The following is a 22,469-nucleotide window of genomic DNA, read 5'->3' as shown; positions in this document are numbered from 1 at the left end:
GGGGAGACTCGTGGGTACCCATAGAACCCATTTACATTCACACATCTGGAGGTCAGAGGTCACTGTTTTAAAGAAATTAGCGTAGATAAAACTAATTTGCGTTAACGCGTTAACTTTGACAGACTTGGTCAAAATTCAATAAAACTTTGATTGTGGAAAAAAAAGTTTTTACACTCGCTTGAAGTCGTTTTTGCCTTTATCACAAAAGAGTTGATGCACTAAATAGGATATCGAAACGCCTTTGGCGAATAAATTCCGAGGTAGCGAACATTTAACTCGCATGACTGATCGTCTGTTTCCGCTGTTGGCGAATTTCCCATAACGTACAAAGGCTTGTCTTTATCTCCGGACAGCATGAAACATGGCCATAGCTGACATGAAAGAACAATTCAAACCTGCCCAGTTGAAACAAACTCCTGAAGATCTCCCCTTCATTTTTCTCTCATAGATGGTGATTGTTTTGTTTCCGGTTCGCTACCTCTGCTTCTTCTTCTACTCTGTTTACTGGTGGATTACAGCCACGTGTAGCCTATTGCGCCAACTTCTGACCAAACCACGCTTAAACTGAGTTTATTCGCTCCAAACCCGTTGACGGAAACGCGCCTAATTCGCATTTCAAAAGTTCACTTAAAATCCGCTTGACATTTGAATGGAAACAGGGCTAACGATAGCAGACTGTGGTGTTTTTTGGAATCAATAAAACACCCTTTCAACTTGCCCCCTCCTATAATCTCCTTGTCATTTAATATCTTCAGCTAAGTTCTCATGTTTCTTCTTTGTGGTTTCTCCTGTTTCGTTCCCAGTGTTTTGTGTCTTTCTCTTTCATGCTTTCTTTATTTCCCTTAGCCCACTCGTGGTTATATTCCAAACCTCACTTCTCTCTTCCCTTCCACGCCCTTAGAAGTGTGGGCCGTGGAGTGCACTGAGCTCCTAACTCAGACGCACACATACTGTAGCCTCCCTACAGTACAGCACTGCCATCCGATTCACCCCCTTCTGGGAGAGACTGTGGTTTGGCCACACTGCCCAGGGTTTGTCCTGGCTGTCAGCGTGGAAACTCTTGAGACCGTCAGCATGGCTAAATTAGTCGATATGCTAGTCTGCTAGCGCTGAACCCTGGCACAGGTGAGAGCCCTTCCTCTCTGACTTCGCCTGTACTGAACTGGAAGTTGGCTGGCCTACTTAACTTAACCCAAAGTGAAGCGGTCCGTGTGTAAGCCGACGCTATACTCTACTCCTCAGATTGAGGTTGCGGTTGCTCTGGAAGCTGTCGTTTGGTTCGGCGGAACTCAGCCGAGCAGACGGGGTAGTAAACAGCCTGAAAATGCCACTGGAACATTTAGCCAGTGCTTCCAATAAATATGAAGAGAGATTAAAAACGAATGAATAGGATGAAATGATTGGTTCTTCTTTGTTTAAATTGAATCGTGGTTCCTGTTTCTCATCCCTTCAAAACCGTAATTTATTATGAGCTAAATATAAATAGTCATCTGTGTCCTAATGCCTGTAAATTACAGTATATGAGGCAAAAAGCAATGCTTGTTTTTCATTCTCTTCAACCCATGTTTGCCCACTGGACCGATTCTGTCTTCAAGGTTTTTTCTCACAGCTTATGCTGTTTTATCTCTTTGATTAATGTATTTTTAATGACTGTGTGTGTGTGTGTGTGAGTGAAGCATCCAGTTGTCTGAACTTCAACACCGCCGCCTCTGCTGAACTCGGGAGATGAGAGAGAGACGTATGGATTGTGCCAGTGGTTTGAAAACTCTGCATTTCCCTGCGAAGTTCTCCTCCAGCAGGCGTAGCGTTAACACGACTGACACCATTAGTAAACTGGCTCACGAGCCTTTCATTTGTTTCAGGGTGAGCGCATGGATTTAATTTAAATTATGCAGTTCAACTGAAATCATTCATAATTTTTTTTTTTTTTTTATCCTTAACCTAAAGTTGGAAGTAGAATACAAAATTGGTGATTACCGATAGTGTGGAAAGGATTATTTCATTGATCAATTAGTCTGTCAACAGAAAATAAATTGACCACAATTTTGAATTATTGCATTATAGTCATTTATCAAGCAAAAGTGTTTTAAGTATTCGTTGGTTTCTACTTCTCAACTGTGTTTCTCCGATTCATTTCATTGCAAATTGAACAGCGATGGCTTTGACAAAACAAGCAATTTAAAGACATTACTTCTTTCTTTTGAGCTTTGTGGATAGGCATTGTCAGTATTTTCTGACAATTTATATACTAAACAATAAGTCAATTAAAGGGACTCTATGTAAGAATCAGAAATTGCTTGTTAACAGCGACACCTGTGGCCGTTTAGTCAACGAAAGTCAGCGTCCTGTTGCTCGCGCTTGTGCTCGCTCTACATAGACATGAACAAGACATCGTTCAAAACAGTGAGGCGACACACGTCAGCTAAAGCCACAATATCTCGGCCTCAGCCTCCCGACCGCGGCCGGAGGGAACAGGGGAGACACCGGAGTTTTGGTCGGAGACGATAACGTTTCCCGCTGCGGAGACCCGTCACTTCAGAAGACACGGGAAACCTCTGTTGGTCTGGAGGAGCTGCAGCATTTACAGACGTAGGCAAAATTGTTGGTACCCTTCCGTTAAAGAAAGAAAAACCCACAATAGTCACTGAAATAACTTGAAACTGACAAAAGTAATAATAAATAAAAATTTACTGAAAATTAACTAATGAAAATCAGCTATTGTTTTTGAATTGTGGTTCAACAGAATCATTTTAAAAAACAAACTAATGAAACTGGCCTGGACAAAAATGATGGTATCCCTAGAAAAGATGTAAAGTAGTTTGACCATAGGGACATATTAAACTAAGGTGTGTCCTGTAAATAGCATCACAGGTATCTTCAAACTTGTAATCAGTCAGTCTGCCTATTTAAAGGGTGAAAAGTAGTCACTGTGCTGTTTGGTATCATGGTGTATACCACACTGAATATGGACCACAGAAAGCTAAGGAGAGAGTTGTCTCAGGAGATCAGAAAGAACATTATAGACCTTCATGTTAAAGGTAAAGGCTATAAGACCATCTCCAAGCAGCTTGATGTTCCTGTGACTACAGCTGCACATATTATTCAGAAGTTTAAGGTCCATGGGACTGTAGCCAACCTCCCTGGACATGGCCGCAAGAGGAAAATTGATGACATATTGAAGAGACGGATAATACGAATGGTAACCAAAGAGCCCAGAATACATACTTCCAAAGAGATTAGAGGTGAACTCCAAGGTCAAGGTACATCAGTGTCAGATCGCACCATCCGTCACTGTTTGAGCCAAAGTGGACTTAATGGAAGACAACCGAGGAGGACACCAAATCATAAAAAAGCGAGACTGGAATTTTCCAAAATGCATATTGACAAGCCACAAAGCTTCTGGGAGAATGTCCTTTGGACAGATGAGACAAAACTGGAGCTTTTTGGCAAGTCACATCAGCTCTATGTTCACAGACGCAAAAATGAAGCATCCAAAGAAAAGAACACTGTACCTAATGTGAAACATGGAGGAGGCTCGGTTATGTTATGGGGCTGCTTTGTTGCATCTGGCACAGGGTGTCTTGAATCTGTGCAGGGTGCAATGAAATCTCAAGACTATCAAGGCATTCTGGAGCGAAATGTGCTGCCCAGTGTCAGAAAGCTTGGTCTCAGTTGCAGGTTTGGGTCCTCAAACAGGATAATGACCCAAAACACAGCTAAAAACACCCAAGAATGGCTAAGAACAAAACATTGGACTATTCTGAAGTGGCCTTCTATGAGCCCTGATCTAAATCCTATTGAACATCTGTGGAAGGAGCTGAAACATGCAGTCTGGAGAAGGCACCCTTCAAACCTGAGACAGCTAGAGCAGTTTGCTCACGAGGAGTGGGCCAACATACCTGTCGACAGGTGCAGAAGTCTCATTGAGAGTTACAGAAATCACTTGATTGCAGTGATTGCCTCAAAAGGTTGTGCAACAAAATATTAAGTTAAGGGTACCATCATTTTTGTCTAGGCCAGTTTCATTAGTTTGTTTTTTTAAATGATTCTGCTGAACCATAATTCAAAAACAATGTCTGATTTTCATTAGTTAATTTTCAGTAAATTTTTATTTATTATTACTTTTGTCAGTTTCAAGTTATTTCAGTGACCATTGTTGGTTTTTCTTTCTTTAACGGAAGGGTACCAACAATTTTGCCTACGTCTGTATATCTGCACAAATGTCCACTGTACATTCACTAGATATTCTCAGAGCTAAACTAACTCTTCTGCAGTGTGTACTGTGCGCGCATGCACGTGAGAGTGGAGCAAAAGAGCGAGAGCGAGTGCGGTGTGTGAGTGAAGGCAAGCAGGCAGAGGAGCAGAGTACAGCAGAGACTCCGGCCCTGGAGACCAAAGCTATGGTCTCCCCCGGTCTCTTTTTTTTGCTTCCTGCGCCACTGAGCAACTCTCATAGGAATGAACGGGAGCTGTATCTAGTTCTCTTTGTACATCCATGGTCGGCACAGGTTGCTTATGTAGGCTACCTTTTATATGCCATAACGTTTGCATAAAATCAAACTGGTTTAAGCTGGTACACCAGAGCGGACCGGACTGGCAAAACAGGAAATGGACCCAACTCTAGAGGTTATGTCACTCATATAAATGTCACAACGTTTTAAGATAAGCTGGGATTCGGGTTCAGCCCCAGGAGAAAATGGGATCCCATTCCATTAAGGGTGTATCCCAGCCACAGCCCATCCCTGGAGCCTTGTTCCAAAGGCCACGGCAGGCTCTGCCGCCTGAGATGACGAATGAGCGACTGTGGACAGACAAACGTTACCACATCCCTGCACCTGTTGTCTCATTGAAACTGAGGGGAGCCGGAATTGCCTCATGGGGCACAACACCCCGCACTGTTGACATGTCCAGGAACTGAGTTCAAATATTTAGACAAATCCAGCCCCCCCCACGCCACTCCCACACATGCATTCACTGCATAGAAACATGCAGGATATCGTGTTCCATCCAAATATAATGTGCCAACCGTGGACAGTGATTTGTCCAGATCTGGTGCCAAGGTGCCACTTTATATTTAGACGCACAACTGCGAGTGATTGTGGCTGGAACGGAACGCCCGCCCCCCCCCTCGAAGCCCATCTCAGGCATCTGTCTCTCTGAAACTGAATACTGCTGGGCGCTAATGCATGTTGAGACTTGATTCATGTGCTCCATTAGTTTCTATCCCGCTGTCCTTAGGATGTGAGCCGTACTAAGAAAGATAAAGAAAGTAAACGTTGCTCTATAGATGCACTCCTCACGTGTCAGAGATTTGTGCCAAATTTTCCTTTCATGAGCTTGTGTTCCTCAAGATGAAAAAGGGGGTCAGAGACAAGGAGGAAAGTAAAAGTTAGAGGAAACACGTTTATGTCCTGGAGACAGGATATGTGTTGGCTTTATCATTAACTGTATGTTTGCTTCCACACAGTGTTGAGCAGCGAGTTGCAATGACCTTATCATTGTCATGCCCTGAAACCGGTGACAACAAGCATGCTGGGTCTTTGGCCTTGGCTATCACCACGTTGCCATGGAAATGGCGCGAAGATCACATGGCTGCCCCCGTTGTGCCGGTCATGAGTTGTTCCAGAGGTTAAATGCGTGTGTGTTTATTTCCATTCCATTCTGTTCCACTACTGCAAAGCCCAGGGTAAACCCTCACAGTCACATGGCCGCCAACAGGAAGTGAGGCATCAATCCACCGCACAATAACAGCGTGGCATCCCCCCAAGTTTATGCCAACTGACTATTGCAGATCCTTATATGGACGCTCTATTCTTAGCACATGTGCATGATATGAAGAAGGAGCTGCTGTTGGTTCCCGTTCTGAGCACAGTCCAAGCCTGGCCCTGTTGTCAGTTGTTCCTCTGGCTCTCCGGGTTTCAAGTTTCTGGAACTGGAACTAAGAAAAAAAAGGTCTCTAATGGATGATACTGTGTATTGCAGTTTGAAGGGAGTATTGCTCTGGAAGTGGATGTCATGTTAATTAGGCTAGTTGAGAAGCTCTTGTACTAAATGTAGGATTTTCAAACTGTCTTGGTGGTTTGGTCTGTTAGGAAATAGTTCAAATTGACCCGAAACGAGTGCTGAAAGGTTGGGTGTAGGGCTGTCAATCCAGTGAAATATTTAATCTCAATTAATCCCAAAATTAATCACACATTTTTTATCTGTTCAAAATGTACCTTCAAGGGAGATTTGTCAAGTATTTAATACTCTTATCAACATGGGAGTGGACAAATATGCTGATTTATGCAAATGTATGTATATATTTATTACTGAAAATCAATTAACAACACAAAACAATGGCAAATATTCTCCAGAAACCCTGACAGGTACTGCATTTAGCATAAAAAAATATGCTCAAATCATGCATGTGATTATCATAAAGTGGGCATGTCTGTAAAGGGGAGACTCGTGGGTACCCATAGAACCCATTTTCGATCACATATCTGGAGGTCAGAGGTCAAGGGACCCCTTTGAAAATGGCCATGCCAGTTTTTCCTTGCATAAATTTAGCGCAAGTTTGGAGCGTTATTTAGCCTCCTTCACAACAAGCTAGTATGACATGGTTGGTACCGACGGATTCATTAGGTTTCCTATTTTCATATGATACCAGTATCTTCACTCTAAATCTGAGCCCACTGCAACCTAAAAACCGCGCGTTGCCTTAAGGCGATAATCCATTAAAGAAATTAGTGGCATTAAAACAAATCTGCGTGAATGCGTTATTATCATGTTAACTTTGACAGCCATGGTTTGGTGTTTAATCAGTTGGGTTTTTTAAGTCAGTTTGCGCTGAAAATGTACTTCACAATGTACTACTACTTTGTGTCTTATATTAATATAAATTGAATACATTTGGATTTTGGACTGTTGGTTGGACAAGAAAGCTATTTCTCTGTCTTAGGTTTTTGTCAATATGATCATTACCTTCCATTACATTTCCACTGCATGGGCTCTACTTGACTCGCTCTCTTTTGGTTTGCCATTAACAAAAGTTGTGGATGGTACCTGGTACTTGTTTTGGTACCACCTTGACTGATACTAGAAGGTGTAGTTAAAACACTGCAGACACTGATCGGTCAGAGAGAACTGTCACTAGCGTGACACGGGACATCCTGCACAACCTCGCCATTTTTAAATAGCCAAGCTACCGTCAATAGCGCCGACAATTTTTTTTATTCACTCGCCCCACATTTTTAAAAATTGCAGCCCGCAAAGCTATAGCGTACACTACGCCGTACAATACATCAGACCGGCACATACGAGTACTTTGCAAAAAGACAAAAGATCTCATAGACTTCAATGCAATTTGACGTGTGTTTGGATTTTAAGTTCGTATGCATTCATCTCTTGTTATACAAACGTTTGTTTTATACACGTCTAGTAATTATTTTGCAATCTTGCCTGAACATGAGCGTTCACGATACCGGATATTGTGGCCGGATATTGCTTATCCAGACATCTTTACTAGGGATGCACCAATACCCCTTTTTCAGACCGAGTACAAGTACAAGCATGGAGTCTAACGCATGTGTGAGTCAGAGGGTGCAAGCAGAACCCCGTGGTGCAATGAAAGTGAGGGCCGGTGTGCGCCGGCTGAGGTGGGATCCCGGCCCAGCGGATCGGGCGCACCACAATAAAGTGGTATCAGTACCGTTGTATCGGATCTGTTTTGCGAGTACGAGTACATGAGCACAGTATCGGACCCGATACTAGTATCGGTTTCGTTGCATCCCTAATCTCTACATATCTGATAGAATCCCGTTAGGCTGAGTGTTGTCTGTAAATAACCAACGTGTTAATAGCCAACTGTTTGATCTATAGGCTGAGATTTAGTTGGAGACGACAGTCTGATGCTGCTATAACCTTAATGTATGACTGTATTACTGCAGCAGCCTCCCACTCAAGCTAACGTTAGCTAGCTATGCTAGTCACTGCCACCTCATTTAGCCATTTAGCCCACTGACAGTGAATATCAACGTATCGTATGAGCCTCAAATCTCAGTTTGAAAGCCTTGGTTAACCCGCTACACAACAGCTTTTGGTCATTTTCCATTTTCTCTCCTGTGACAGTGACGTTCTTTTGGCGATGCAGCTTCGGCGATGACGCCATGCTGGTCTGGTCTATAGCTTGGAGCCATAAAGCTCCTCTATTATATCTTTTTTAGCACACGGCAGGGGAACAGATCGGAGATCAGCGTTTTTGGATTTATTGTTGGTGCAACCACCTACACAGCAACTCTTCGGCGTAGCGTTATTACTATTACCGGATTGTTTAAAGTAAAAGTTTGGAGACATGTTTCAACTTCTTCTGTTTACTCTGTTACCGTCTATGAGGGACACAGGATTGTTCCCCCCCCAAAAGGGGGCGTGGTCATGAGAGCCTACTCTGGATGACGTATTGCCGGTCTGATGTATAGACGAGGTATATACGTTCCTCTCTTTGGTTTCAGTGAGTGCCACGTTGAAAATGACGTCACGGCAGTTTCATGCGTGATCAGCCGATGATCCTGCCCACATTGAGGGGGGGGGCACTGCGCAGTGGAAAACGAAATAGAGAAAAGGACCTGGCACCAAAAGTGAGTCGAATCGAGTCGAACCAAACCATGCAGTGGAAATGAGGCATTAGAGGCCTCACTGTCAACCCTGACTACCTGACTCTCCTCAGGTCCCTTTTGAACCGACTCTCTTCTTTAAAAAGATGAATTCATGCATGTAGAGTTTGGGTAGGTTTTTCATGAGCCTGTTTCTGATCAGGTCCAACATTTCTGAATCTGTAAAGACCCCAAACATCGAGTGTGACCAGTGATGAGATCTGTTTTGGTATCAGTTCTACACACAAAACGAGTGATTTGTCTTCTTTTTATTATTAACTAACTACTGTTAAACCCTTACAGTATTGCAATTGCTGTATTGCTCTCATGCAGAGCAATGTAGTCCAGCATTTAAATGAATTAAAAGCAAAAACAACAACACAATCCTGATCTCCCTGAGGTGTGACATGTAACAGATAAAGTATGAATTGGACAGTAGAGTAAACATTACGTCATAGTAATCTGTATTCACTCTGACAAGAGATAAAAGAACCTCTTTTTTTTTTTGTTACCTGACTCCCAACATTTACACCAGTGGTCCAGAGCTGCGCCGCATCATCCAATCACGTCCCTTCACAACTCTTCTTCACACTCTCTCTGTGCTGGTTACCAAGGAGACAGTGAAGTGAAGTCTGGGAAGTGGAGCAATGGTTTGGCATCAGTGTTTTGAACATTTATTTATTTCTTTTATTTCTTTTCTTTCCACATCCTGGGGATGGAATATTACTACCTGAACTAATGATTGTGTGTTTGTCATGTTACAAGGTTAAGGAAGCAAGACATGAGTGTTTCCTGTACAGTCTGCAGAATGTATATACATGCATGTAAAAGAGCAGAATCGTGCCGTCGGCTCCGTCACCTGACTCCCACCGTCCCACCTGTTCTCACCATTTTTCTCTCTCTGTGGTCCCACAATTCCTGGCTGGATGGGAGCACGCTTCTCTCTCTTGCCAGGAATCTGTCAGCGGCGTCAGGAAAGCGTGAATTTTAGGGCGAGCTTGAACCAACTGAAGACGGTTTTGAATAATGAGCTGACCTTGATCCAAATGGTTTGAAGAAGAAGAAGAAGAAGAAGAAGAAGAAGAAGAAGAAGAAGAAGAAGTAGTCTAAGAAGGAATATGAGAGGGGGGGGGACGACTCGCTTAGCATGTTCAACTCTGGAAAAGAGCGTTGATGAAAGAGTCAGCTGATTGAAGATGACATGGGCCGACAGATGACATGTCAAACCTTAGAGGTGTTTCTGTCCTTTCCTTTACTTGAACTACACACATGAACACACACACACACACACACACATACTGTATATATACTTTCACAACCTCACAGTCTTTGGCTTCGACTCCCCCCCCACCTAACATTCCACCTCATCATTCACTTTTGTTAAGATAGCAGAAAAAAAGGGTGCCGTCACGTTTTAAATCTGTGCTGCAAATTCAGCACCTGCTTCTCTGCTAAATGTTTGGTTGCTGTCCATCATCCATCTGTCCCTCTGTGTCTTTTGTAAATTCAGCAGGATTTTTTTTTTGTTCCAGGCAGCAATTGGACGGGGTTGGGGGGGGTCCAAACAGCTGGGTCTGCTGCAAGTTTTGTGCTGTCGCAGCGGTAGAAGTTATGGTATGGATTAGGGATGCACCGATACCACTTTTTTTCAGACCGAGTACAACTACTTACATTTGGGTATTCGCCGATACCGATTACCGATACGAGTACTTCTCTGTGCCAAAAGACCCTCGTTGACAGCCAGCTGGAGGGTGTAAGCGACACACGGCAGGCTGCGGAGTCCCGCATACGAGGCGGTGCGCCGCGACCGGCTCTAGGTCGGCTTGGAAAGGCTCAGGGCGAAGGTAGCTCGCGGCCGCAGCTTTACAGCGCTCCCTGCCCGGACCTCGCCGTACCGTGGACAAAGCTCGCTGCGCGCTCTCTCCCCCCTGCTTCCGGTGCGACTGTCGACCGGGGCGGACTGTCCTCAGTGCGCCCCAGGGTGTGGCTCGGCCCACGTAAAAAGCGCTAGGGTTCCTGTCTTGAAACACAGACCAACGCAGTCTAATGCACGCGCGAGTCAAGCAAAACCCCGTGGTGCCATAAAAGTAAGGGCCGGCGTGCCCCGGCTGAGGTGGGATCCTGGCCCAGTGGGGTCGGGCGCACCACCGACCAGTCTCGCACGCACCGTCGGGGAGGTGGAGCGTGAGGACCCGAAAGATGGTGACGAGAGGTTAACGTCGCGCCGCCGTAAAGTGGTATTGGTACCGTTGTATCGAAGCCGCTTTGTGAGTATGAGTACATGAACACAGTATCGGACCCGATACCCGATACTGCAGGAACCTGGCAGCTCAAGAATAGTCTTCCTATAGGAGTAGGGGGGGGCAGACCATGAATCGGGATCATGATCTATGTAGCATTGACTCTCTCTCGCTCCTGATGTCCTCTTACCCTTCAGCCAAGTGGAACCGGGTAAAACAGAAGACAGGATGTCAATAGAATTGTGCATTCGGATTGACAGATGGACAGAAGGAACTGGATCTTGGGACAGATGTGTCAGAAGGCGGCATTGGGGGATTTGAATGATCTGTGTCTAGATGTCTCCATACTAGATGTCTTGAAGACCCACAAGGCTGTTTGCTCCCTTAGTTCCAGGGTCTTTTACAGCCCTCCGTAATCAGATACAGACCCAATGATGTCTCCTTTCTTCTCTACTATTTCCTTTAATTATAATAATCCTTTCTGGACTTCCACCCCCCCTACGCATTACTGTAGCAAACAGTTTGCTGCATTGCTGTACAGTACGTCTGCTAGCCCTCTGCATCTCTCCTCTGCTTTGCTTTTACTTTCCCTCTAATCCCTCTCTTGAATGATTTATTTGAAGGGTGAAACTGGGTAAACACAATAGGGCTGACACACTCCTCTACACCCCCTGACCTCCGCTGCATCTCTCTTTCTCTCTCTGCCTCTCTGTTTTCCCTGCTTTGTCTCCACCTTCTCTCCGTTTCTCTCTTTCTCTCTCCATCCTCCCTCGTTCTCTTTTATTTCTGCCCCACACCTCCAGCTCCAGTGTCAGCACTTCTCCTCACACCGTGTTCGTGTCGCTGTGCTTTATGAATAAATCAGAGCTCGTTTGACTCCCGTGAGCCCCCCCCACAGCTCACCGGGCCACCACTGCTCCGCGCCCCTTGTGACCAAAGACGCCTTGACAGGCTTTGATTTTTAGAACATGTGTGATACGCTCATGTGGGGGTTAAGTGCATATGAAGGGTGCCACCTCCAAAATAGTGTCACTTGATGTTTACTAGTAAAAAAAGTAGAGTAAAGCATGTCTTATTTGTCCATTGGAGTCTTTCGTGCCATTATGATAATAAACCACCTGAAATATGTTAAAGGTCCCATATCATGCTCATTTTCAGGTTCATACTTGTATTTTGTGTTTCTACTAGAACACGTTTACATGCTGTAATGTTAAAAAAATATATATTTTCCTCATACTGTCTGCTTGAATATACCTGCACAGACATGAAAGTGACATACAGCTTCCTTTTTTACCCTCAGAAAAAAACAATATCCTAAGTATTCCTTTAATTTGATGTTTAAAGGTCCCATATTGTAAAAAGTGAGATTTTCATGTCTTTTATATTATAAAGCAGGTTTAAGTGCTTTATAAATACTGTGAAATATCAAAGCGATCAATATACGGACAAATATGCACAGCCCGTATTCAGAAACTGTGCGTTTGAAACAAGCAGTTAGGATTTCTGTCCATTTGTGATGTCAAAAATATACAATATTTAGACCATTACACAGTTTTAAACGTAAACATTCTAAATGTGTCCCAGTTTAGTCCTGGTTGCAGTGTATGTTAATGACATCAGCTGACAGGAAGTAAACATGGACCCAAACTGTTGCCAGGCAACGTAATTTTGTTGTAATTCCGTTGCCATTCCGTTGAAATGCGCTAAAACGGAGCGTTTCAGACAGAGGGTAAATACAGGTGTATTCAGACAGACAATATTAGGGAAATAAAGTTGTTTTTTTAACATTACAGCATGTAAACATGTTCTAGTAGAAACACAAAATAAAGTATGAACCTGAAAATGAGCATGATATGGGACCTTTAAACAAATGAAATAGCATATTAAGTGCTGGTAGGCATACTTTTGAACTTTGGAAAGAGCCAGGCTAGCTGTGTGAGCTAATTGCCTGCTGGCTCCAGCTACTTAATACATGAGACATGAGATTGATATCGATCTTATTATCTCACTCTCAAGAAAAAAAAGCACATTTACCGAAATGTCGAAGCCATATGATTAAAATTGTTTTCTCTCTCGTCTTGTTTCCGTAGATGCAGATACTTGACAAGTTCCCAATTGAGGGAGGGCAGAAAGACCCAAAGAAGAGGATCATCCCATTTCTCCCAGGTAATAGCCTGCTCCAGAGCTCCAGTTATCCGAACAGGCTCCCATATTAATAATGTATGGCTGGCACTAGTGGGGCGTCAATATGAGCTGGTTACTGATGCCTGCTGTGCTGCATGTGTGTGCCTGTACAGTATATGTGTATGTATGCGTGTTACTGCTGATGAGGCACTCTCTGTAACTTCCGGATCTCAGCCGTGTTTGCATACTGGCGTGTCCGTGTGAATTCTTTTTTTTTTTAGGACATTGTTGGATGAATTTGAATTTTGTGTGTTTCTAATTGACACATAATTTCTAATTGACTGGATATACTGTATGTGTGTGCGTGTCCTAGTATTGATTTGAGTCATGCCACACATGCTTGTCTCTCCTGCTGTAAGTCGTCGGCTGACATTCAGGCTCATGGCGACCTGCAGTGTGGCAGTGATCGATGATGGTGTTTGTGGCGGTTCAGTGTCCGTGGCAGAAGGGCTGACAGTGATTCTGCTAATCACACTCTTGTGTGTGTGTGTGTGTGTGTGTGTGTGTGTGTGTGTGTGAGTGTGTGTCTGTGTCTGTGTCTGTGTCTGTGTCTGTGTACACCTGTATGTTTGTCATGCAGAGTTCTGTAGGTTAATCTGGGAGGAACATGCTCCTGTCTGTCTAGTGTAGTTTATTTTAGTAAACGCTCTGCGGCCAACATATGGTCCCAGCATCTACTGGAAATGCTCTCCATCTCCCCCTCAAGCCCTCCGCCTCCTCCTCTTCTGAATCTTTCTCTTGCTGACACACACACACACACACACACGCACGCACACGCACGCACACACACACACACACACACACACACACACACACACACACACACACACACACACACACACACACACACACTCACACTCACACTCACACACACACACGCACACACTCACAAACCAATTTGGGAACCATCCAGTCATCCAGCTACCTCTTGTCTATGAAGCCAGTGGCGCCAGATGCAAACATTACTGACTGTCTGCGTTTGGTTGAGGATAAACTCCTCTGCCCCGGCTGTATGACCCCTGTGGAATTCAATAAACTGCAGGGCAATATTTCAGATTAAAGGTGGTCTGAAAATGTTGCTGTACACACATTACAAATCACCAAACAAGGGCTGGGTATTGAACCTCAGTACTTGCTTTGGTACGGACCAAAATGTGTCCACAGCACCACCACAGTGTTGAAAGCTATCAAGTACCAAAGGATGGAATACCTGTCCTTGTACACTTATTTTTTGATCAGATGGTTCCTGATTTAAATGAATTTGTTTTTATTTATTTAGATATTTTATCCAGTAAAAACTTTTGTACGGCTTCTTGTTTTTACACATTTGTCATCTAAGAAGTTTGGCATCCTTTGTTTAATGAAAAAAAGGGTGTTCTAAAGAAAAAAAATGTAACGTTAAAGCAAGGTATTAAGGTATCAAGGTGTTAAAAAAGTATTATTTTGGTATCTGTAACAAAACTCAGGTACCAATAAAATTCAAGCAATGAATAATTTTAATTAGAGCTGAAATAATAAGACAGAAAATCGATAATCAGCAACATTGTTAATCAAATAAACATATTTTTAAACAAAAAGATTGAATGAAAAAACACTTAAAGTACAACAATAATGTATTAGTTGATTATATTTAGTATAATGAATCTGCAAAGTAAAAAAAAAAATAGGGCTGTCAAAGTTAACATGATAATAACGCATTAACACAAATTCATTTTAACGCCACTTATTTTTATAATGCAATTTGTGACTTTTAGGTTGCAGGTTAGCTACTTACGCTTACGTTCAATTTTGTCAAGGAAAAACTGGCATGGCCATTTTCAAAGGGGTCCCTTGACCTCTGACCTCCAGATATGTGAATGTAAATGGGTTCTATGGGTACCCACGAGTCTCCCCTTTACAGACATGCCCACTTTATGATAATCACATGCAGTTTGGGGGCAAGACATAGTCAAGTCAGCACACTGACACACTGGCAGCTGTTGTTGCCTGTTGGGCTGCAGTTTGCCATGTTATGATTTGAGCATATTGTTTTATGCTAAATGCAGTACCTGTGAGGGTTTCTGGATCAATATCTGTCATTGTTTTGTGTTGTTAATTGATTTGAAATAATAAATATATACATACATTTGCATAAATCAGCATATTTGTCCACTCCCATGTTGATAAGAGGATTAAATACTTGACAAATCTCCCTTTAAAGTACATTTTGAACAGATAAAAAAATGTGCGGTTAATTTGCGATTAATCACGATTAACTATGGACAATCATGTGATTAATTGCGATTAAATATATAGTTATTGATTGACAGCTCTAAACATAAGGTATCAAATACATGCAGTGGAGTAAAAAATACAGTATCTGCCTCTGAAGTGTAATGTAGTGGAAGTATAAAGTTGTACTTAATTACTTTCCACCGCTGGTCAACATCAGTAAAATGAGGTCTCGTCTCACCTTCGTTTCAATTCGAGCAGCATATACAATGTGAGGACCAGTAATGCCAACGGGCTTATTTGCTTGAAATGATCAGGTTTCAGTGGATCATTTATGGTGGACTTGTACTCGTCTGAAAGCCCAGATGGTGGTAAAAAAAATAAATAATATTGATCATATTGCATACGTACAGCTCCTTAAACTGTGCATCTAAATGAGTCAGTCATCAGTTTACACTTCTGAAACAGAATGCAGTGCAAACATTTTGATTGTAGGGGGGGTTGGGGGTCCTTGGTGGTGTGACTTTAATGTCCCCCCCTGAGTGGGATGAGAGGAGGGCCTAACATGCATGACCCATGTGTGTATAAATCCTATTTGTTATTTTGAAAGCCGTGTCACAGGCGGAGGTCATGGGATCCATAGGGGGGACAGCTGGGGCCCTGAGTGTGGGACTGAGATTGCTTAGGCCGTGAAGGATCACTAGCGTACATTACTGACATCTCCTGCTCGGCCAGGGTATTACACGAAGCACTGTAAATCACCCTACAACTGGGAGGACTATCTCCTCTTTCTTCCCTTCCATCCATCATCACACATTTTCACGTGTTCTCCTTCACCTCTTCTCGCATTTTGATTTTGATTTCTTTCTTTCTTCTTTTTCTCCCCCTCCCAGGCAAAATCCTGTTCCGGAGGAGTCATGTGCGAGACGTGGCCATGAAGCGGCTGCGTTTCATCGACGACTACTGCAGGGTAAAGAGGCCTTACTGTAAACATCCTTCGGTTCCCCAGCTGACCCTGTGAGGGGTCAAAGGTCCTTTTCCTTTAAACATGGCACGCATGTGACATTAGACACAAATTGTGGACATGGAAAAGTTTCCTCGCAGTGAAGAGCTGAGCTATCCTGAGAATCTGAAGAGTCTGCGTAATGTGCCCCGACACGCGAGTCTTCTGAGGCTATATGGAGGCCTCAGCTTGGAGGGGAAATGTTGTGATCTTCTCCTACTACTGTTGAAGGGGTTTGTTTATTTCCATGTGTGCCACACTCAGAGAAGCCGGGGCGACCTAGTTGTGCGTCAAACTTCTCTCAGTCACTGCGCCACATGAGACAGACTTTGAGCTCTTCCATTATTTCAAAGTCACACTCGCTAACGACCTCATCCCCTCATTTGATACACTCAGGAAAGAAAGTTCTCTTCCAAATTAACGTCCCCTTCCCAAAGGAAAAGGAAACCTTGAAAGCGACGGCCTCTCCAGTTTTGAGGGAGACTCGCCTTATCACTTCCTGTTCTCTCTCCTATTTTGTTTTTTAAAATTTATGCTGGATTTTAGATCCTTTCCTCCGTCGTCCCCTCCCCTACTTCCTTCCTTCCTTCCCCTTGGCACAAAGCCACACTAGCAGTAGGGAGAGGGTGCAGAAAGTCAAATTTGTGATTGTCTCTATACACACAATTAGGGAGCAGTATCGTTGGCCTGCATTAGGAAGGGTTAGCCACAGCCATCCGCTCAGTAATTGGGACCAAAAGAAATGTAAAAACCCAAAAGCAATTACACACATCTGAAATGAACCTGATCCATAACCCAGCACCAGGCAAAAGGCTTCCTCATTACCCAAATAACCTGAAGCGCTCTAATGTTTACAGATGCTATAGCGAGCCTGTTCTTTTCGCCCGGTGCCGGAGTGTGCTGCTCTGTTTACTTCCTGCATCCTGTTTATGAGGCAAACAACGGAGAGGAAGAGTAATTACCCGGTGTTCTCAAAGGATCTGCTCTCTGGAGATTGCAGGGTGCTGAGACCAGCCAGCTGTGGGTGCTCAGTGAGATACAGCCTCTTCAATCACAACCACAAGGCTCTTTCAAAATATATATATATATATATATATATATATATGAGGGAAGCTCAGTCTGTGCCGATTTCAATGAAAAGCCTATGTTGTACATATGTCGTCGCGCATCTTCACGGTCCAGCACCCCGGTACTGTACGTGAGCTGTTCCCTTGGTTGGAGCTGGAGCCTGATCATTAAATATAGATGGTTAGTCAGACACATGATCCTCTCTTTGACTGCCGTGTGGCTTTGTCAATGAACATACAGTGGAGGAAGGAAGGATGGTTGATTACCTTTTGGTGGACATATAACCAAGTGCTCCTGCACACCGAGACACAGTTATTTTCCATAAAAGCCTGTGTGATTCACCCTCATTATATTGAGGCGTGTCATACACGCATTGTAATATGATTCCTCCATATTCTCGAAGATTTTCATTTAAATAAATGCCTGTTAAGTCACTATCTATTGCTGAAGGAGGTAACACAATGGTGAAGCAGCGCTCAACAGCGTAGCGCTACTAAACCTGAGGGGATGCACCCTATTTTTCTCTGATAATGCGACATTGAACAACAAATCTGTGCTGAAATCAATGGAGGAGAGTTGGTAACGTTAGCTGTTAGCAGCCGGTGGGCAGCACAGTCCTGATAGGATAAATAGCAGAGCTACTAACATTAACGGATGTGCCATTGAGTTATTATTATGAGGCGTTCAAAGTCTGCTCAGGAAAAAGGACTATTGGGCGAAGGTAAATTACAACGTTATCATGATGTGTTCAAATGTAATCTCATAAAATTAAGTTTTGGCGAGAACCTTGAATAAATCCAGTTGTTTGAAGGAGATGTTTCTAAAATAGATAATAGAGAGAGAATTATTGACCTGTTTAACTTCCTAATAACTTTCCAAGATTGTTTTTAATCAAAGCAAATATTTAAATAATCATAATCATTTGTGTGTTTTTATGCAAACAACCACTATTGATGACAATAACAAAGTACAGTACTGTGTACACTACCCTCCCTCCAGGGTGTAATTCAAACACTGTAATTTACCATGTTTATAATGTTTTTTGTGTAAAATATATTGAACATTGAACGACATCAGATCTAAAATTGTATTCCTTCACTTAGCATATGGATTTCAAAAGTGGCAGATACAATTTCTGAGTGGCAGACAAAAAAAAAATACTTGTCTGCCACAGTGACAGGAAGTGAAAAAAGTTAATTTCAGACCCTGGTTACAACATATATACTTTTTGATCCATTTAAAAAAAAAAAAAAAAATACATAGATTAGAGCAGTTTTAAGATTCTTGAAAATGAAATAAGTAAAGAATGTGAGTAATCAACTGTAGGCTGCCGTCTCTTTACCTTCTCTCCGTTGTCTCTGTCTTTAGGCGCTGGTGCGACTCCCCCCTCAGATCTCTCAGAGCGAGGAGGTGCTGCGCTTCTTTGAGACGAAAGCCGAGGACGTCAACCCCCCAGTGGAGTGAGTGTCACATACTGTACAGTGCATACACAATAAAACGCCAAACGCATGTTCACACACTGCATGTATGGATGATCCGCCGTCTGCGCTCTAGTGACACCATCATTGCTGCTGCGCTACGGTCAGCTGAACGCAGTTTCACTGACTGTGGATGTGTTGATAATCAATCAATGTGCCACTATCCTGTAGTTGTGACTCGTGGGTGCTGTTAAACAAAAGTTACACAGTCTCACTTTATTTATGTTTTGTTTATTGGAGTTTTCAGGGCATGCATGGATCATCAGTTCAGTTTTTAAGTGTCACTGCCCATAGGTAAACACCTCTATACATGGAGAGATATTAATAGTGATAATATATATATATATATAAATATATATATATATTTAATAAGGTGTTAAAAAAGGGAACTGTATATACAAAATACATATATGAAAATAAGATTGATTTTATTCACAAGAAGTATAAAACATTACATGTCCCTTATAAATTAAAAAGAAAATACCACTAATATGTGATAGAAATGTCTTTATTCTTTCAGTTTTGGTTTGCTGGAAAAAAGCTAATAAATAATGCCTGACAATGACTTCAACTGACTTCAGGACAAAGTAAAAGTCCCAAAAAGTGTATGATTCAACTTTTTCCCATGGTCTAGTGATAAAAAAAGTTAACAAAAATCACAATATCAAATCACAATACTTAAATCGTATCGAATCGGCACCCAAGTATGGTGTCAGTATCGAATCTGGAGATAGGTGTATGGTCCCAGCTCTAATAATAATTGCACAGGTTTCCTGCCACCACAGTAATGATGGTTTGTTTACCTCTAACCTGGTTTAGTCTATACAGACACATATGAATGCACACACACGGATGCGTGCATACGGTATGTAAACTTGCTCACACTAATTACAGGTGAAACATGTAAACATGATGTCAACGGTGAATCACTCTGTCGAGTGATAACGTTACTCACGATATCTCCGATGCTAATACACCTACATTAGCACTGTTATGAATTTCAGCATCTTTTGCATGTCATTGTTTCACACATCGCCCCCAAAATCCAGCATGATCGTACAGCCGCTAAGCTCATTACCTCTGTCTGTTCCCAAATCAGCTCTTTCTCTCTGAGTTCGTTAAAACCTCCTACAAGGCCAGGCAGGGGGGGGGGGGGAAGGAGAGAGAGAGAGAGAGAGAGAGAGAGAAGAGAGAGAGAGAGAGAGAGAGAGAGAGAGGGAGAGGATTTGATGGATGTGAGAGTGGGAGGAGGAGAATGACTTGTTTCATAGCGGGAGATAGCCCCTTTGGGTAGTTTTTAATTAGAGAACACACTCTCCTCTCCAAACCTCAAATGCCAGTATCGCACTATTCATTGGTAATGTGCTCCTGTATGCACCGAGACAGCTGCACCCGAGGCGCTGCAACCGAGTACTCTTCTTACAGCCAGGCTATGTCTTTTTTTTTGTAATTTAATTACTTTTCTCAGTGTTTCCTCCTCTGCTGTCAATCGGTAGTTTAGAGTTTTGTCCTCACCTTTCTCTCTCGGACGGGAGGAAAGAAGCGAAGCAGGCAGGATTTAGTGACCTCTGCCTGCCAGTGTTCTTCAGCACAGCGTAGCAAGGGTATCTCTTCCTGTCCTCCTCCTTCCTCCCTCTAGTTCTTTGTATCTAACCCTGCCACATATATTCAAGTATGTTTAATTGACGCGACAGCTCAAGGTTACAAACGCCAGCGGCGTAATATTTTGAGCAACAGCTTTGGTTTCGTCATCGTTGTCCGTACAGCTTTCCATCTTGCCTGCGTTCTCATCTCTCTTCTGTCTCTCCTCCTCCTGCCTTCTCATTTGACTTATGCCCTCCATCTCTTCCGATCCTTTTTTTTCTTTCTCTCCATGAGCATCATTCTCTCCTGTCTTTCTCCCACTCTGTTTCTCTCTCCTGTATGTATTTTAGTGCATAAAGAAACAGCATTAATCTTGTTGTCAGGAGTTGTGGGAGATAAAGCTGTACACGTGTGTACATGCTGCCCTCACCACACAGTCTGTTGGCCCCCCATCTGTGACACACACAGCGGTGCACGGGCAAACTGTAGATATTTCATTTTCATCCTCTGGAATTAAACAGGTGTTTACACAGGAGTTCCATATCATAGAAGATCATGAGGGAAAGAAATCATGACAAGATGAGCCAAAGCTGAAGCTAGACATGGCTATGACAGATATGTCTATGGCTATGTATGTATTTGTTTTTGTAAAGTAATGTCTTAACATATTATACTCATATTGACTTTTCAGACATTCCGAGTGTTTAATGCTCTGCTCTCCTCTCCACTCTGCAGACGTTCTAGCCGCTTGTTAACTTTTTTAATGTGTGACACGCTGCCAAAAGGTGCTAATAACCTCTGAACACGCTGAACACTCAAAGTATGTATTTATCTCCGTTCCTGCTTTCCCTCTTAGCCTGCATAATGGGGCATCATTGTGGTGAGTCGACATTATTAGCGAGTAAGCGCTAATTAGGAAGCGGTTGAATGACATCGAACTCTCATCCACTTTGAACCACAGATCCTGTAAGCTTTGGAAAACTACTAATAGGTGTAAGAAGTCCAGCTGTGGTTACGTATTCTCATTAGGGCTGTCAGTCGATTCAAATATGGAATCTTGATTTAATTGTCCATAGTTTTTTTTATCTGTTATTTGTCCAGTATTTAATTCTCTTATCAACATGGGAGAGGGCGACTATGCTTTCTTGCTTATATTTATTATCGGAAATCAATTAACAACACAAAACAATGACAGATATTGTCCAGAAACCCTCACAGGTACTGCATTTAGCATACAAAATATGCTCAAATCATAACATGGTAAACTGCAGCCACCATTTTTTTTTTATCACCATCTGGGCTTTCTGACGAGTACAAGTCCGCCATAGATGATCCACTGAAACCTGATCATTTCAAGCAAATATGCTATCAGTCCGTTAGCATTACTGGTCCTCATGTTGTATATGCTGCTCGAATTTAAATGAAGGTGAGACGAGACCTCATTTTACTGATGGTGACCAGTGGTGCAAAGTAATTAAGTACAACTTTATACTTCTACTACATTACACTTCAGAGGCAGATAATGTACTTTTTACTCCACTGCAGGTATTTGATACCTTAAGTTTAGAGCTGTCAATCGATTACTATATTTAATCGCAATTAATCACATGATTGTCCATAGTTAATCGTGATTAATCGCAAATTAACCGCACATTTTTTATCTGTTCAAAATGTACCTTAAAGGGAGATTTGTCAAGTATTTAATATTCTTATGTGGACAAATATGCTGCTTTATGCAAATGTGTGTATATATTTATTATTGGAAATCAATTAACAACTCAAAACAATGACAGATATTGTCCAGAAACCCTCACAGGTACTGCATTTAGCATACAAAATCTGGCAAACTGCAGCCCATAGGACAACAACAGCTGTCAGTGTGTCAGTGTGCTGACTTGACTATGACTTGCCCCAAACTGCATGTGATTATCATAAAGTGGGCATGTCTGTAAAGGGGAGACTCGTGGGTACCCATAGAACCCATTTATATTCACATATCTGGAGGTCAGAGGTCAAGGGACCCCTTTGAAAATGGCCGTGACAGTTTTTCCTCTTCAAAATTTAGCAT

General features: G+C 42.7%; 1 protein-coding gene across 7 annotated transcripts in view; it reads left to right on the top strand.

Moving 5' to 3' along the window:
- The window catches only part of sh3pxd2aa (SH3 and PX domains 2Aa), a 145,995-nt gene that overhangs the window by 29,346 nt on the left and 94,180 nt on the right, over nt 1-22,469 (top strand). For 6 of the 7 annotated variants that reach the window (XM_037764130.1, XM_037764132.1, XM_037764126.1 and 3 more), the window contains exons 3-5: nt 12,964-13,039; nt 16,162-16,238; nt 18,708-18,799. In XM_037764130.1, the coding sequence (XP_037620058.1) occupies nt 12,964-13,039; nt 16,162-16,238; nt 18,708-18,799 (245 nt within the window). Of the gene's footprint in view, nt 1-12,963; nt 13,040-16,161; nt 16,239-18,366; nt 18,800-22,469 lie in introns of those variants that run through there. The other variant, XM_037764131.1, reaches the window with a different exon arrangement.

Source organism: Sebastes umbrosus, chromosome 3, assembly GCF_015220745.1.
Source record: "Sebastes umbrosus isolate fSebUmb1 chromosome 3, fSebUmb1.pri, whole genome shotgun sequence".
Lineage (NCBI taxonomy): Eukaryota > Metazoa > Chordata > Actinopteri > Perciformes > Sebastidae > Sebastes > Sebastes umbrosus.
The sequence above is the reverse complement of the archived record's forward strand: the minus strand, read 5'-3'. Positions and strand labels throughout refer to the sequence as shown.